Source organism: Photinus pyralis, unplaced genomic scaffold, assembly GCF_008802855.1.
Source record: "Photinus pyralis isolate 1611_PpyrPB1 unplaced genomic scaffold, Ppyr1.3 Ppyr1.4_LG1, whole genome shotgun sequence".
Taxonomy (NCBI): domain Eukaryota; kingdom Metazoa; phylum Arthropoda; class Insecta; order Coleoptera; family Lampyridae; genus Photinus; species Photinus pyralis.
In genome coordinates this window covers 59,045,227-59,063,109 of record NW_022170249.1, presented here as the reverse complement: position 1 = coordinate 59,063,109, position 17,883 = coordinate 59,045,227, and the positions used below count along the sequence as shown (strand labels likewise).

The following is a 17,883-nucleotide window of genomic DNA, read 5'->3' as shown; positions in this document are numbered from 1 at the left end:
AAATATTGAAGATGTGAGTACTGAATGTAATAATAATAATAATGTAGTAATAGCATTGTATTTATAAACGTATAAATACAATGGTAATAGTCTGCTAGTCGGGTGTTAGTGCATATAGCGCGGGAGTAATAATATATAAATATTAATATTGCTTGTGTTACTTCTGTTTGTCATTAATAGATGTCTCTATTTATCTTCAAGAAAAGTCATATATTATATGCTCAAAACTCCGTATCAAATACAGTTAAACGACGCGACGCCTGGGAATGAACACAGTGCAGTGCGCAAACTGTAAGAGTTTTACTGTATAAACAATTCAAAAATTCATGTTGTAAATTGTTTAGTTTTTCTCAGTTATGATTTTATCACATGTAAAAAAATGCTGTGGCTAGTACAGATGCTACCCGCACACCTGAGCATGCGCGATTCTGCCCTTTTATGTCTAAGAATATGTGTACAAAATTTGGTTAAAATCAGTTCCGCCGTTTAGCCGGAAATGAGAGTACAGACGGTCCGACAGCAGCATCAAGATTTTGTTTGATTCGGATTACTACTGCTTCAAAACATGTATTTCCGTCAAAAAAGTGGGGGGTAATTTTTTGCCCCAATAACGTGCGAGTGGTAAATACTGTATATTGCTAAACAAAGAATCCCGCACAACCCCCTTTACTATTTTTAATTTTTGAAGGGGTGCTCAGAGGGGTTGTTAAAGGAGGGTAATAAAGGTGGTTTACCCCTCCAAATTTCGTATCTGTAACTGGAGAATCTGTGCTATAACTGTCTAAAAAACTGCTAGCTCACACGTATCCGATGAATTAATAAAAACTTCGAATGCCAGTTTTGAGTAAGTTAAAAACTTTCCCTTTCCAAAGTTAAAGCTGCCTGGAAGAATTTAAATCGGTTGTAGTTTGAATTTGTATTGTGAAAACGAAAGCTACTTGACAGAAGACAGTGAACGTAGACAATTCAATGCCTGATAAATTTCACCAGGAACACCTATCTACAAAAGAATCCTGAGAATGTGAGTCCTCCCAGACATCCAGGTACTGTAGGAAAACCATGTATCCAGATAGTGCTATATGTAAGGTACTGTAATTTTTTCCCGATTTGTATCAAAGTAACTATCGGTTACCTATTTTATTGAAAGTAGTACTCAAAAGAAAAGAGTTTGGACATATTTAACAGGAGTTTTGATTTGTTTCTTTCAGTTCAATTTAATTTGTCAAGTAGAATGAGAATATTCACATAAATGAGTTCCATTTGTTATATAGTGATCGGTTTTTGTATAAATTCGTCTTATCATAGCCGGCCCGTGCGGCGCAGTTCAGTTGAAACTGGACTGTGGTGCTAAGGGTTCCTGGTTCGAATCCGAGTTCAGGCATGAATAGTAAATGTATAGTGGGTTGGGTTGGTAGAGCAGCCTTGGCTGAAACCCCGCCCACTCAAAAATAAGGCAAATCAATAAATATTTATTATTGTTGTGGAGGGTTAAATAGAGGTAGTTTAGAAAGAAACGTGATCATGATCACGATATAGAGTTTATATTGTCAGAATTCACTGTTAAGGTAAAATTTTTAAATAAGAAAAAAATGTGGGATAAATTGGAATTCGGATCTATTTTATTTTGTTAACACATATATTCAATCTTTCATCGTAAGTTTCTATTTATTGTTTACCAACTTAAAAGAAAATTCATATTTTGATTTTAGGATTAAAAACAAAGGAACAAATGTGCAATAAGCTAATTACAGTAGAATTCATGATTGAGCTAGTCGCCGGTCGATTGATATCTTAAAATAAAAAAATTATCAAACCCTCCACCAAATAGTACTCAATTATTGGGACACTTCTCATAGCCTGAGCTTCTATTGGCGACACGAGAAAAAGAAACCACAATTCGAACTTAAAAAAACTTTTGGGCGTCCAAAGTCGACTGCCCTTCGAAGACGCACGCCTTGCAAAAGGTGGTTAATTTCAGCCCTACAAAAAAAAACAAAATTCCGTCACGCATGAGTTGCGCGTTTACAAGATCTTTACGACGTAACCAATTTGAAAACAATCAGACCAAAATTGTAGAAGAAAAGAAAAAACTGAAAAATCATCACGTTAGTAAAACACGCTCGGGGATGGCGCCCAGATGTCGCCGACCCCACATCATGTAGTCCCGTCCCTTAAGTTGTTAATTACACGGCCCCTATAAGTATGTGCAAACACCTCGTCTTTTTACAAGCGTTCTCCTACAGGCCTGCATTTGCAGCCAGTCAAAGTAAGATTAAAAGCTACCTTTTTACAAATAACTTTGCAAAAATGCGCAAAAAAGTGGAAGTCTTTAATGTGTTTTTATACTAATTTGATACATCCTGCTTTTCATTTTGTAAATTATTATGTCACTTATATCACGTTTTTATTATAATGTTTAACTGTATTGGCCTCGGCTATTTCATTTACAAATTGAGTAAATTTGTATTTTTCTCTTTGGGTTTTGTTCTTTTCTTATTTCTTGTAGGTATATGTGTATGTATGCGAGGTTTTTTCTTGCTGGTTCTTTGTTTCCTGGATTTACGGTGTTAATTTGTCCGCGAAACCAAACCTTGTAGATTTTTTTCATTAGTACCTAATAACGTTAAAAATGAATTTATTCCATACATATTAACTACTATGTAGATACGCAATTAAAGTAAAAGTGATGAGTACCTAGTACAACTTGCTCCTTATTTAAGTCCCATACATTCCGGTCTGGGGTCCATCTGACAATAAAAAATCAGGACTTTTCTTTTCAATTTACTATAACAGTTTTTAGAATAATCACAATTTAACCTATCTACGATCTATCCATCACTTATAATGCTTGATAAGGTTTCCATGCTTTCTTTGGAGCACTGGTGAAGGTCTGACGTACCGGGTGAAGAGGGACCACTACCACTTGATATGAAACTAGGCGGACCACTCCAACCTATACCTAAATTAATTCAATTTAAATTATGGACTGCATAATTTAACATCGTTTAACTTAACTGCAATTGCTCACATAATTTCTGGCTATCACGCAGTAGGTGATTAATGATTGCAGAAGGAATAGCACATAAAAATATATTATACTTACTGTTAGAGGGAGACTGCAACTTCAAAGGCGGCGAATGACTATTGCATCTACTACAACCTGGTGCTCGAGATGTATTCGTAGGAGTAGTCGAAGGCGTACAAGGAACTTTTGGTGGTGTGGACGATGGCGTTTTAAGAATCGGAGCTAAGGTCATACTTTCTAAAAAAACATCTAACTGGCGTAAGGACAAGGCATTGTGTAAAGTCTCCAGCGGCCTTATTGCTGGCACTCCACCGATACCTTCTAATGCTGAAACAGAACAAACTCAGTTTAAAAAAAATTACTTGCGATAGTGCTCTAACATTTAATATTATTTTTCAATCCTCACATATTAAGCGCCAACAAAATGTTATTTCATTAGCGAAAACGAAGCTTGAGACTATAAAACACGGTGTAGATCTTTTCTAAACATACTCTAAATTAGTCAACAAGTTATTATGTAGTACCTACTTCTTGTGAAAAACCAAATTGAGCACTTTGAGGACAATGTTTAATCTGATGTGTGTTTTTAAATACTATTTATTATCACAATCACATAATAGATCTAATGTTTGGATATACATGGTTAGTGGAAACTTGGGAAAAAAAATAACTAACCTAATTGGTTAATAATTTATTTAGTTAGATTTTTTTGGAGTCGGGACAGTAAACAACATCATAGAAGAGGATGAAAACGAAAATTCTCCAGTACCAAATCAATCTTTTAATAATGAAGCAACTCGGCAAACGATTTACCGTAGTCAGAAGTTTTGGCAAGAAATCCTATTGCCCGCATCTTATCTTACCACTTATCGATTAACAACATTGTCAGCAACGTTTGATCCAGTGTAGGTTGGGAATGAACCGGAATTCGCAGTAAACAATCACATTCATCACTGCATGAACGAGCGCGAAAGAGCGTTTACCGTGTATTTGACATCTAGACAAACATGTATTACGTGTTGGACGCATTGTTTAAACGTAAACTAAAAAATTCTGAAGATGGTTTACAGAATAATAAACCCATACAACAAAGTATAAAGACCCAAAAGTAATTTGAAATTTTGGCCTATTGATCTTTGATTCGGATAAGATTTTTCCTTGGGCCAAGAACAGTTTTATCAACAAGGACTTGTTAGGTCCTTAATAAACCAAACGTATTTTGAGTGCAAAATTCTTATTCCTATTCTCCGATAAGTCTCGGCAGTGGTAAATTCGAAAATTCCATAAACTCAGTAGTTTTCTACTTTTAAAAAATTGTCCACAGATGGAAGTAAGAATGTAATGGGCACTACTGGGCAGACTAAACATCAGATCGATAGGAAAATTGGCAAAAAAAGTAGCAAATAAGTCACGAACTGGGGGTAGGTTACCACCCTCCATCTGAGATAGTAGCTGAATATATATTTTTAAATTACCATGCAATGCCTTATCCATTATAGATAATATATATCAGGGTCATTATTGACGAGCGTCAGTTAGAAAGATATGGAAAACCTTAGAAAATGAAGATAAACTGATAAGTTCTTTAAGGGTTTTGACACATGATGAATTGAACTAAAATATTTTCAAGGTGGCGCCACTTCCGGAAATATCGGAAGTAGCCATCAACTTTGTTATTTTAAATAGGGACCCCCTATCTTTTCTACATTTTCGGATTCTACGTCAAATTTGGAGTACAACGATACCCCATAGTTGACCCTTTTCTCCAAGGGTTTCGCCGATATTCAAGTTTTTATGTCAAAAATTGAATTTGCAGGGGTAATTTTAAAAATTTATTATTCGAGAACGGTGAGAGATATTGCAACACAGTTTTCACTGATTTATTAAAGAACGATCGAATTTTCTTATGGTATGCGTAACAGTCTAAGAAAGTGAGACTACGCCACTTTTTCAAAGCTCTCAACTTTTAAACTTTTAAATATCCATAACTCCATTTTTTCAAATGGCACCCCCCATTTTGTTCTTCACCCTTGTTTTCCTTTTTCCTAGACCTTTAATTTGATACAAAATGTCAAAAGCTCCTTCAAACGGTTTCAGAGATATTACATGTTTTAGTTACTTCTTGTGGCAAATTGATAAAAAAATTAAGTCGCTTGATGTTATCAAATACTTTAATACAATGCGATCAAAAATGATTGGCTGTCTAGTCGCCTTTGGAATTTTTGTTTACATGGGAAATCCTATTTAACTTGAACTTCCTAAGGCGACTCGACAGCCAATCATTTTTGATCGCCCGATATAATAATACAGGAAACTCACATTGACAACCTGTCGCAAGTGACTGCAGCGCCACCGTGCGGTAGGGTGTATTCACAATCAAATGTCATATTTGATTTGAAATTTTTGCAACTTTTGATTTGGCTTTTTGAAGAGAAAAAGTCGTAAAACAGCATGTCTGGTGGGGTCTGTGCTGTGTATGGTTGTTGCAATGCCACTGTGAAAAAATGTTCAAAAGCATTCTTTCGATTTCCTTTAAATACAGAAGTGTAAGTAACTTTATTGTATATACCCAAATTGTAAGTTTTATATTTTTCCACAAATTTCTATGAAGTTTTATGTTGTGTAGGGCCTAGCTTATACTATTGTTTTCATTTTAGGTGCAAGCAGTGGATGGTCAACTGCAAAAGAAGCGACTTGGATGCTATTTTTAAGAAAGGAGGTGTGAAATGTTTAAACAGAAGCCATAGAGTGTGTTCTGATCATTTTGTTGAAAGTCATTTCAGAAATACACGATTGTTTAGTCAAGGGTGAGATTTACATAAGTGTAGTTCTGAATTTATTTACTCATTAGTGTATTTGTTTGGAATAGGTTGATTAAGGGTGCCATTCCGAGTATAAAGTTGCACTGGGTTCAATTAAAGACAAGAAAAGGTCCTTTCAAACGTAAGTTACCTCAAAATGAAAACCTCAAGGCAGATGTTATGGAAGACCGTATACCACAAACTGTTGCTGAATACCATTCTGAGTTCAAGAAAAGAAAAGGAAACATGTGCGATTCCCCGAATACTGTTGCAAAAAAGTTACGTTTGTTGCAAAAATATAAAAGCAGATATACTCAAACTATTGCAAATTTAAAACAGCAAGTCTTAACTCTTCAAAAACAGAATGAAGAACTGAAATCCGAACTTAGGAAGTTAAGACCTAGTAATTCTATAATGACCCCATTGGACAATGTTGAATGTAAACCAAGAGGTCGTAGATACTCAGAATTGCAGAAGAATTTTGCTCTAGCACTTCATTATTGTTCAGCAAAGTGTTACCGATTGTACAAACTTTTTAAGAACACAAAGGAAAGACTTTTAAAAACATAAACAGGTTGTTTACAAAATATATAAGCTCTTAAGGCAAAATAAAGATTTAACTGTAGGTACTGCTACACTAAAAGTTAGCTGAGAGACTTCCTTTAGTAGTTTATTATATGAAACCTCTTGTATTCGCAAGGTTTTCGTATTATTTCTTCATTATTCACTTCCTCCAAATAAACTTACCCTACCTTACCTTATTAGAAACCTGAAAAGGCAAAGAAATTATCTACCAAGGTACCATTACAGAAATGAGCAGATGAATATTGACTCTCTTTTTTAGGGTATTTATTATTTTTTACAGATTATTTTGCAAAATTCTTATGGATAAACTGATAATATGATGGTATTTGATAATATCATACCCCTATGATGTTAAATACTCTTGGGAATATAAATAATTCTCTTCTTATTTTTTCGTCATTGCACACCGCGCCGTAAAGATGGCGCTCATTCACGTGTCACACGTAAGCAAATGCAAATAGTAGCGAGTTTCCTGTATTAATATATTAAGGTATTTGATGTTATTCTGTTGTTTTTATAATGATAATGTTTAAACGTCAAATTTTTGCTGCTTGAACTTATACTTCTCGTCAATAATGGCTCGTTTGGGTTACACTAATGAAGATTTTTTGAATTTAATATTAATACACTGTGAATATAATCGAATAGCGGCCAGAACTTGCCGTCTTTTTTCCGAAAGATACCCTGACAAGGCGCAACCCACAGAGGTTATAACTCGCAAATTAATACAAAATTTCAGGAATAACGGTACGTTTCAAACAAAAATACAAAAAAAGGAAGCCTGTGGTAGACTCTGAAGAACAAGAAATAACTGTAAAATACGCCAGTACTGAGAAATCTTTGTGCACTCGTGTCTGATATGTCAATTTCTCTTTGGATATCATTAAGCGATGCAGTTGGATTTGTAGCAAAATACGCCAGTACAGCTGTTATTTCTTGTCCTTCAGAGTCTACCGCAGGCTTCCTTTTTTGTATTTTTGTTTGTAACATACTGTTATTCCTGCAAATTTGACGTTTAAACATTATCATAATAAAACCAAAAGAATTACATCAAGCGAATGAATTTTTTTTTAAATTTGCTACAAGAAGTAACTAAAACATGGAATATCTCGGAAACCGTGAGCTTTTGACATTTTGTATCAAATTAAAGGTCTAGGAAAAAGGAAAACAAGGGTGAAGAACAAAATGGGGGGTGCCATTTGAAAAAATGGAGTTATGGATATTTAAAAGTTGAGAGCTTTGAAAAAGTGACACTTTCTTAGACTGTTACGCATACCATAAGAAAATTCGATCTTTCTTTAATAAATCAGTGAAAACTGTGTTGCAATATCTCTCACCGTTTTCGAATAATAAATTTTTAAAATTACCCCTGCAAATTCAATTTTTGACATAAAAACTTGAATATCGGCGAAGCCCTTGGAGCAAAGGGTCAACTATGGGTATCGTTGTACTCCAAATTCGACGTAGAATCCGAAAATGTAGAAAAAATAGGGGGTCCCTATTTAAAATAACAAAGTTGATGGCTACTTCCGGTATTTCCGGAAGTGGCGCCATCTTGAAAATATTTTAGTTCAATTCATCATGTGCCAAAACCCTTAAAGGACTTATCAGTTTAGTTTCATTTTCAAAGGTTTTCCATATCTTTCTAACCGACGCTCGTCAAGAATGACCCTGTATAGTTTAGTACGATCTACCACCCCATTTGTAGTCCCGGTGCCAAGGGTTGCGGCAAGTTGCGCCCCGGCACCGTGACTTTTTCCGATAAAACTCATCCATATGCACCATTTAGTACTCTTCCTGAACGTCCAGGACAATAAAGTACATTTTGCAAAAATAAGGGGCGAAGTTAATTTTTTTTAATTGCTTTCGGTAGGATTTTCGCCGGCACCGGCAACTTCTTATGGCGAATCCTATGAAAATTATTAGAATCGTCAGGGCGTTCAAGGTATACTTTCCTACTGGGCTCTTTGACTAACCGGCAAAAGTGTAGAATTATGGTACATACATATGAAAAAAAAAAGATTTTTTACCTGTAACGAACTACCCGTTTTCCGCCTCGAAGTTCATACCAAAAGTTATGACCGCACTGTACATTTATGAAGCTGCTGAACACCCTGTATCGAGTTTGTCGCTTCGTTACGAAAGAGTTCCGGAATTTAATTATTTGCCTGAGGAGAGTTTACATTTTTGGGGTAATTGTTTATTGTACCGCCGCGCCGCTAACTACGAAAGTTTTGTAATGAATTTATAAGTTTTGGCGACCGTTCCGGTAAGAATATTTAAATTATTCTTACAGTCACCGGAAGTTCTCCTGCCAGAGAAGAAGAGAGACGATTAATATTTGACTGATATGTCATCGCCGTTAATTAATTATTAAGCATTTTAGATTCCCATAATAAGCGAAAACCAGGATAGAAACAAGTTCCAAATCCAGTTGTATCAGTCTTGCAGACATGCTGGGATGTAGATAACAACAACAGTTGTTGCGCCGGAAAATTCCAATTAACAATAGATACTAATTGGATTAATGAGTTTTGAAGTTTGAATGCGCTTAATTGGGTAAGCATGGTTAATAACGACGTTTTAATGAGTAGTAAAAAAAAACCGATAGACGACGTCCAGAATTATATCAACACGAGCGCGCTTTAAAAGACAGGGAGCCCGATGTCCATTTTATATTTTTCCGATAACTACAGGCCGAGTAATTAATTAAAACCCGAATTAATGTGCACCGCTTTAGTACTGAATACAGCGAGGAGCTAGAAATTCCCTATTCCATTTCCCCAAAATTCAGATTTCTTTGTAAGAACACTGGATTTTGTGGGTATCTTTTGCCTTTTGTCCTTGCCGTAAGTAAGTTTATTATGTTTTGCCATTTTTACCGTCTCAAGTGAGCTTTGTAAGTAGGTACCACCATTTTCCGTAATTTTCTTTGAAATTAATTTTTCCGTAACGCTTTTGCACCCTTTGCATTGTTAACCGATTAGTGATTTCTAGTTGCTGGTTTAGTGAGCGTCCCGCTTACAACCAACCACTTTAGTTGTTTAGGCCTTAAGCGTACAGCCCCGTTTTTTTACAGCTTGTAGTTCTTTTTTCATTTCTGCTCCATTAATTTCCGCAAGGTAAGCTTTTCTTTCCGAATAAAGGGGGGGGGGGAGGATTTTCCGTACGTTTTCCCGAAATTGTTTTCCGTAGAAACCGCTACTTTAACTGTGCTCAATTGCTTTTCTTTCATTAGGAAATTTGCCGGTTGTGGCCTTTAACGTTGTTTTAGTGTTACCGAAGTGACCGCCGCCATCTGCTGGACCGGCAGAATTCCTGGGGCTACCGTTTCTCCAATTGAGTTTACCCCAGAGGCTACCAAGACCGACCTATAGTCCATCCGTTATTACTATTCCGATATGTAATCAACCCCCTAAATGCAACGTTAACTTTTTTTCTTCACTTCGTCGATTTAATATAAATAATTCTCTCTAACAAACTGCAACGCGTTATTGTTGACGTGCAGAATAAGAATGAACAAAGTAAGGTAACGCAACGGTTAAGGGATTGTAGTTCGTATCGCTTACGTTAAAGAATATTTATTGAAGTGAATTTCGCTTGCATGGCATGGCATCAAGTAGGCGTAAACAACATTGCTGTAAACAAAAACTGGATGCAAGCGAAATTCAGTTCAATTAATATTATTTGACATAAGCAATACGATCTAGAATCGATTAACCGTTTCAGAACCGTACTTTGGTCATTCTTATTCTGCACGTCAACAATAGCGTGTTGCAGTTTGTTTGAGAGAATTGTTTGTTTAAATCGACGTCGTGAGGTAGAAAAAGTTAACGCTGCATTGAGTGGGGTTAATTACATATCGGAACAGTAATAACAAATGGACTAAGTATACCTAAAAAAACGTAATCTCAAAATGTCAAAATCCAAAATGGCGTCCATAAGAACAAATAAAGTCGCTACGTGTTTCTCCGCCCTCTTGAAAATGATGAAAAACGTGATACCACATTCGAATTCTCCATAAAAAAGTGCCTTAATATGTTTTGGTTAGAAATGTCTAGTGCGATTAGTTTATATGAAAAAATTAAAAACGAATATATTCATCGTTTGTAGGCAATATGGTTCCAGCAAGATGGCGCACCCTCCCATAATGCTAGGAGAGTTGAGGAAAATGGGAACTGTTCCCTACATCTTAAGATAAGCGAGATCCCCATAGTGGTGCTCGAAAAATGGATACCTTATAGATAGAGCCTTAAACTCTCATTGAACCATATAATTCCAGACTTTAGATCAGTCTTCATCATCATTCATAAGATGCTTCATGAAATTAGAAATTAAGACCTTTCATTATAATACCTCCTAGTTCCACCCCCCCCCCCCCGACCCCTCCGCCCCGTACTTTGATAAAAGGACAGAAAGATGGACAGTAGTTGGTAGAAAACGGTTCCTTTCGATGAGACCTTTCATTAGAATACCATGAAGTGTAGAACATGTCCCCCCCCCCGCCATTTCGTAAAGTTTAACTTAGCACCACTAAAGGCATGCAAAATCTGAGACTAATTGGTTGAAGTATGTAAAAGCTATGCACATTTTACTTTCAAAAACAGCATCTCAGGAAATAATTCGTGGGGGGGCTTTCAGACAGCGAAATTTGATGGCCGTCTGGCACACCTTCAAGGTATAGGCCTATCTACTGCAAAAAAAATTCTAGGACTCTAAGACCATTTCCCTAGAAGTAGTTCAAAAGGTAGAAGTGGGTCCGGACGGACAAAACGCAAACAATAGCAAATTTTTTGTAATTCTTAAAAAATGCGCTAAAAAATACATCGAGATAACAAAATCATTTGAACACACTGGAGCAGAATTTACTTTTCTTAACCTGCAGACAACCCTACACTCCTACCAAGCCGCAATCTCTGAGTAAATGGATCAAAAGAACGCTTTCTATAGGCGGAATCGATACAGATAAATTCAAACCTCATTCTACACGGCGCGCTTTGGACTCGACAAGAGTATAATTAAACGATTCAACGAACTTACTTCCAGTGAGGTTCGATTTTAATTATATGACGCGTCCGATCCGAATACATTATTCCCTCCTCCCCGCCCTTAGGTATCCCCTGGAAACTTAATGCTGAATTTTCATTTTCTTTAAACGCTTGTAAGCAGACTACCTGGGCAATAATGTATTTGGACTGAACGCTTCAAAATTCACTTCAGATGAGTTCGTTTGATTGTTTATACAATTACAACCACAAAGAGGTGGAGGAGGAAGGGGGGGGGCAAAGGGCAAATTATGCCTTCGCCCGCTTAATTCATATGCGGTAGAGCTTGAATTCGGACACCCTGTATGTAATTCGTCTCAATTTATTTCATAGGACTTGGGGAAATTTCGTAACAAAAGACAGAGAATTGGAATAGTACATTGAAATACAAGTGCAGAAACGGTATTATTGAAAAACGAGTATAAATGTAGGAACACGAGCGCCAGCGAGTGTTCCTATTATACGAGTTTTTCAATTACAGTTTCGGCATGCGTGTTTCATACTATTTTTTCTACGAAAGTGAAAAATTCTTCTCTAGAAATTAGAAATTTCAACTAGCCAAATAACGACAAAAAATCGTATAGTCTGATCGTAGTTGGATGTTTCAATTGTAAATGATCCAGTAAGCCGGTTGCCATGACAAAACATAATTGTTTGAAAAATCGTAAATTTAAGTCAAACAATTTGTGGCGTAGTGAAGAAGTGTTAAGATAGATTTTGACGAAACTGAAGATGAAGAAGGTATGTGCACCCAGCCGGACGTTGCGGAAATGGCTAATGCGGTTTCGCATGAATTGCTACCCCAAAAGTGTAAGCAGCGTTTCGGAAAGGAGCGTTTTCATAAGAGAACAAATCGCTAAGTTTTTGGGAGAAGCGCCTGATGAAACATTTGTAATGATGAAGGTTTGTCAATTTCTTATTGTATTTTTAAATCATAAATAAGCATAATTTAATTACAGGTTGCTCTCGTCCTTGGAGTGGCTGGAGCTTGCCGTCGGAGCGAACGTTGTAAAATGACTGTAACGGATTTCACAGAACAAGATGCAATTTTATTGATACTTAACGATTCCTGACTCCAAGAATCATGTCCCAAGAACGTTTTCTGTAGCAGAAGGCAAAGAAAATTCTACCATTGTCTTATATAACGAAACTGTGAATAAAGCAATACAATTACAAAGAGTTACTTCGCATATGTTTATTAGCGTGTAGAAAATGCGTGCAGAAAATATTTTTTTGTACTCATTGAATGGAAAGATAATGTTTCCAAGCATCCTCGATGCACGGGAAAACGACTTTCCCGCATCGCGGTGTTTTTTAGTTTCCGCTGGAGAGAAGGGTTATGCGCGTTCTTCGGTTGGTAGTACTTATTGAAGTCAACGAACGTCATGTCATGGTTAACTGTCATCTGCTGTAAAATCAATTAAACCGTTGGTTGAGGGTATTTAGTGCGATTAATCGGAAACAGACGTACACTAAGTTTTACGTAAATATATAAACAAGAAGTTATAACGCAATCAAATTATTTTTCAGAATTGGAACTCAAGAAAAAGTAAAATTTATTGTTAAAACGTCTTAAAATGTGACCAGTGACATTCTGCAACTATTGGCATATGCAGTTTAAGAAAGCACATATTAACACACACAAAGCTTCCAAGGATTTTAAATGTAACGAGTGTATTTACGCAACTCAAGATATTCAGTGAAAACGATGCAATGCCGTGACCAGTAGTAGCACTCATTGCAAAGGCAAAATATGTATTAACCAAAGATGTGGAAGTTTTAAATGTGACCAGTGCATTATTAAAAGTTGGTAGTTACAAAATTATGTTACCAACCAAACATATGATTGTGTTACCAACTCATGATTAAAAAAAAGCTAATTTACAAAACTTTATTAATTTTGACTTTTTTTTACGCAATTCGTTACAAAAAATATTGTACCTAACTCTTTCGGAAAGAATTTTCCCGCATTCGCACTAAATGCAGCACTCCCTACGGTCGTGCTGCAAACAAAGTGCTCATGCGGGAAAATTAACTTACCGAACTTGTTAGGTAAATAACTATTGCCGCACTAGTGTTTCAAAGACCTGTTTTCACAATCAATTTACCTACAAAAACAATCGTGTTTCTACACTTTCGTAGAAAAAATTTTTTTTTTCACTACTAGCGTCTGATGACATGATTATTAACCTTTTTTCCACTTGTAAAGTAGGCTTTCTCGGCATTTGAGGCGCTTTCTTTCGGTGATCCAAACGCGTTTGGATTGTCAAGTCACGTTCTTTCGAAGTGTGATCTTATAATCATGATTGCTAAAATCGTGAACAAACTGAACATAAAATTTTTTGGACAAGAATTCCTAACCTATAAATGCAAGGATATTTTTGCTCAAATGTTAGATTAGTCAATATTTGTAACTGAAGCGGAGCATAATCGTGCAGGTACTTCCACTTGTATTTAAATTATTTTCATAATCCAAACAAAAAATACATAATTCGAATGCAAATGTGCGCTATGTAAACTTAACCATACTTTGATTTAAATTCGCGCGTTCTTTCGTAAAACGTGATCCTACTAATCACGATCTAGAAATCATGATTGCGAAGTAGCCGAAAGAAAGCGCCTTTGTTCAAAGTGGTTAATAATTTTTTATTATTAACTAGTAGTCAATAATGAGAACTGTCACGCTGTCACTTTTAGAAAACACACCCCGAAATTGTTCTCAATGAACGTTTAGACAAGTTCTCTAAAACGAATAATTGCCACCATTCGCAATTTCCAGAGAAATTACATACCTAAAATTATCACATTTTGAAAAAATTCGAACGAAATTACTCTTTGAAAAATCTCAATGACAGAACAAAATACGGCCTGTTTGACTTGTACTTCCACGTACTTGATTGACATGTTAAATTAAGAAACAAACAATTCTGTCCAACCGTTAACTCTCTTATCAATATAATATGTTAATTTAGAGGATTTCAAGTGCTAGTAGTGAAAAAAATAGTATATATACCACGGTAGAGAAGTCTATTACTTCGCACCTTACACCCCTCGGCGCAAGCGCCTCGAGATGTAATCTTGGTGCTCAGGCAATAATAGTGGACTTCTCTACCTTGATATATAATGTACTATTATTGTGAATTTAAAAATTGTTTAAACCAGTTAATTGTATTTGTTGTATTTAGTGAGTTCCTTAAATATTAGACTGGAATAAATAAGGTAAAAGTTTTATATAGCCAGATGTTTTGTAAACTTTTCTATCGGACAAATTAATTGGCTTTATTTACTAACAACGCCATGTGCAGATAATGAAAGCAGGCGTTTATTATAATACGAGCGACGAAGCCGCGTGTTTCGAGAATCGCCGGAGAATAAACACTTGGAACAGATGAGTGGAGGTGGTTTGACTGTTCAGTACAAAGAATTGGAAATAATCGATGCTGTTTGGAGGTCAATTAAAGAAACGTTGTTGTTGCGCTAGATTTATCTACTATGAGCAAGTTTTCGCCGATTACGTTTGAAACTTACACATGCGGTTCCACAATTAAAAGGACAGTCCTTGTCCAGTTGATAAAGTGTAGTTAATTATCAGCCGATCGGCCGTGATAATTATTGGTTAAACTCATCCAACACGTTATTGTATTACCCAAGTTATGTGTGAGTTAAAAGCTGTCAGCTCTATGTAAAGTCTCTGTTTTGTCGTTCTCTTGAATTGTTCTTTTTTTTAAATTGTCCGTTGTGTAAACGCTTTGTGTGTGTGTTAAAAAAAGTGTTGTTAACTTTAATTTTTTCCTGTACCTGTACCATTTCACACAGCAATATTTACTATGATCGTCCATCCGTTGATCCATATGGTATGGCGCTATGTGTATTGTAGGTGGTTGTGATGTCAATTTGAGGTCACCTTAGGTAGGGTTTATTGACACCTTACTGAGTGCAACTTGAAATGCCTCCATAATTGTAAACTGTATTTGTCTATATTATACAATGGGATTTCAGTCACTACACTTATTAAGATACAATAATTAATTCCACAAATCATTTACTACAACTTATCTAACAAAATATGAACTTTACCGTAGAATGAATTATTGCTTCAACAGAACAAAAAAATGAAATATACGATACCTGAGACGCTAGCTGTGCTCGGTATCATATCCCTTAAATTGGGCGCGCTGGAACTGCCGGATATGACCGCTGTAGAGAACAGCGAGTTCGTATTCTCTCCCGCGACCTTTTTAAATGTTAGGGGACCATAACCAGTTCCCAACATTTTGTAGTAGGTCATTTGCCCTGCAATAGAGTGACGGTGACGTTTGCTACAGCTGCTGCCACTGCTAACCTCTAAAATGAATGACTGTTGTCATAAGCAATGCTTAGATGCATATTGTATCTGCAGTACTAGTTCTTTTGAAAATAAAAGTTGTTAGATGTATATTGAAATGAACGTACCTTCGGTTCCATCGAGTAAACAAACCTTTAATCAGTATATGTAACCAATTACTTTAAAAATAAGCGTCTTCTATCATACTAATAAGCGGCAAATGTTACTACAGTCAGTGAAAGATTAATAAGTTTCAAATTCTAGCTTTACTCAACTGAGAAAAAACAAAGTCAAACCTTTTCGTTTAATATTTTTAATTAGTCTAGGTAGGAAAATCTATTCTCAATTTTACAAGCCATTGGTTTTGGCCCCAACGCAATGATTTAAACGGTGCACCAAAGTAATACTAATTTGTAAACAACACTACATGTTTTTTATTATTAATACTGTTATGACTAATAGATAGCAAGCTGTCAACCAAATTAAGTACTTCCAATGAATGTTTTTGAGCAATATCATGTTCATCTAACTGTAGTGATTGCAATGTGGTATAGAAGGAAACAGATCTATTCAATATACACAATGAATATAATAATATAATTTAAATAGTTTATTTATTTATTTTTAGACTTTAATTTTAAGTGGGCGGGGTTTCAGCCAAGGGCTGCATATAAAAATTTCCAATCCACACTGCGTTCAGCGGTCATGGTCAGTTTCAAAAACTGCAGCCATTTTCTTAAAAGAGAATTTAATATGCTATCTTTTTAGATTAAATACATTAAAATATACATAAATAAAATTAAAAATCTTTTTGAAAGTTGTTTGTATTTTTTGCATCATTTAAACCTTTTTTCAATTTATTTACATTATTTTAAAATCTTTTTTGAATGTTCAATCAATATTGAATTTTTTTAGTACTATATTTTTGAAGAGAATTTATCTTTTTAGATAAAATAGATTAAAATATACAAAGTATTTAAAAAATTAGGTTAGGTTCGGACATTATAAAGAAACTTCTATAATAAACATTTTTCTATATCTACACTTTGATCTTAGCCATAGGCCGAAATCTCTTTTAACCAAGAAGTTATAGGGTCATTTTGAAGTTGACAATTTGTTGATTTCCTCCGTACCTCAGTACCTCTTACGTGAGCGAATATTTTCAAATTTTGATTTTACCATTTTAACTCGAAAAGAGTACATAACGGCTATATTACTAGTTTCATAGCACTACCTATTATGGAGACACCCTATAAGTGTCAAAAATGGGACACACTGTACCTACATGATGAACCTAATGCCAGTTACACCCATCTCTCTCTACACCACATTTCTGTAATCACCACCTCATACATATTGATATGACGTAGTAGTTTTTGGAAAAGATCATAGATTCTACAATCTTTCTTCATTGATTTCATTTTAGTAGATACTATTTTCTAACTCAAGGTTAAACAGTAAGTGGGCTGAGCTCAAAAACAGCTTTAAGAACACTAATACTGCTAGAACAATAGATTCCGGGTTATATGGAACATCAATCCGGTTAATCTGATTAATTACGCACGGGTTTTTAGTAGCAAGCTGCTGTGTTAAAATGGTTAAACGAAACTATGAACATTAGTAAAATCTAACCTTGCATTCTTGCAGTCATAGCGTACTGATCGTAACTTCTCGATCTAGCCTCAATGTCGGGACTCTTTGCTCTCTCTGGCTTATAACCATACTTTTCTCTATGCGCCTGTTGGGCCAACTCTTCATTTAACCTTTTGGCTAAATTCATCGCCTCGTGTCCGCTAACAGTATGACAAGATCTACAATTTACTGAGCAACCTCACCAAATAAAAGAAAGATAAATATAGTACCCCATAGGTATGGATCGTGACGATTTGTGAAGGGAATGTCTACAGGGTGAAGTTGGAGAAAAATCGCTAGGACTAAGCTGAAAATGTATCCCTTTATTGTTATTGTTTTGTCGTTCCTCAATGCTCATCTCCATTTCTTCGTCGATGCAAGTTGAATACCTACTACTTCTGGATTCGTCAGGAGTCGCAGTATCTGAACTGTTTCCACTCTAAAAACTTGTAGAGTCAGTTAATGCATTTG

The 17,883-nt window shown here is 35.6% G+C and overlaps 1 protein-coding gene across 5 annotated transcripts in view; it reads right to left on the bottom strand.

Moving 5' to 3' along the window:
- Positions 1 to 2,768: 2,768 nt before the first annotated feature.
- Positions 2,769 to 17,883, bottom strand: part of LOC116158634 (inositol hexakisphosphate and diphosphoinositol-pentakisphosphate kinase) — a 44,010-nt gene continuing 28,895 nt past the window's right edge. Inside the window, exons 17-21 of one of the 5 annotated variants that reach the window (XM_031471447.1) lie at positions 17,643 to 17,851; positions 17,413 to 17,591; positions 15,585 to 15,800; positions 3,104 to 3,352; positions 2,769 to 2,959 (exon numbers count right to left, since the gene is read on the bottom strand). In XM_031471447.1, the coding sequence (XP_031327307.1) occupies positions 2,829 to 2,959; positions 3,104 to 3,352; positions 15,585 to 15,800; positions 17,413 to 17,591; positions 17,643 to 17,851 (984 nt within the window). In that variant the 3' untranslated portion in view covers positions 2,769 to 2,828. Of the gene's footprint in view, positions 2,960 to 3,103; positions 3,353 to 15,254; positions 15,432 to 15,584; positions 15,814 to 17,412; positions 17,592 to 17,642; positions 17,852 to 17,883 lie in introns of those variants that run through there. The other 4 variants (XM_031471448.1, XR_004142782.1, XM_031471450.1 and 1 more) reach the window with 4 other exon arrangements.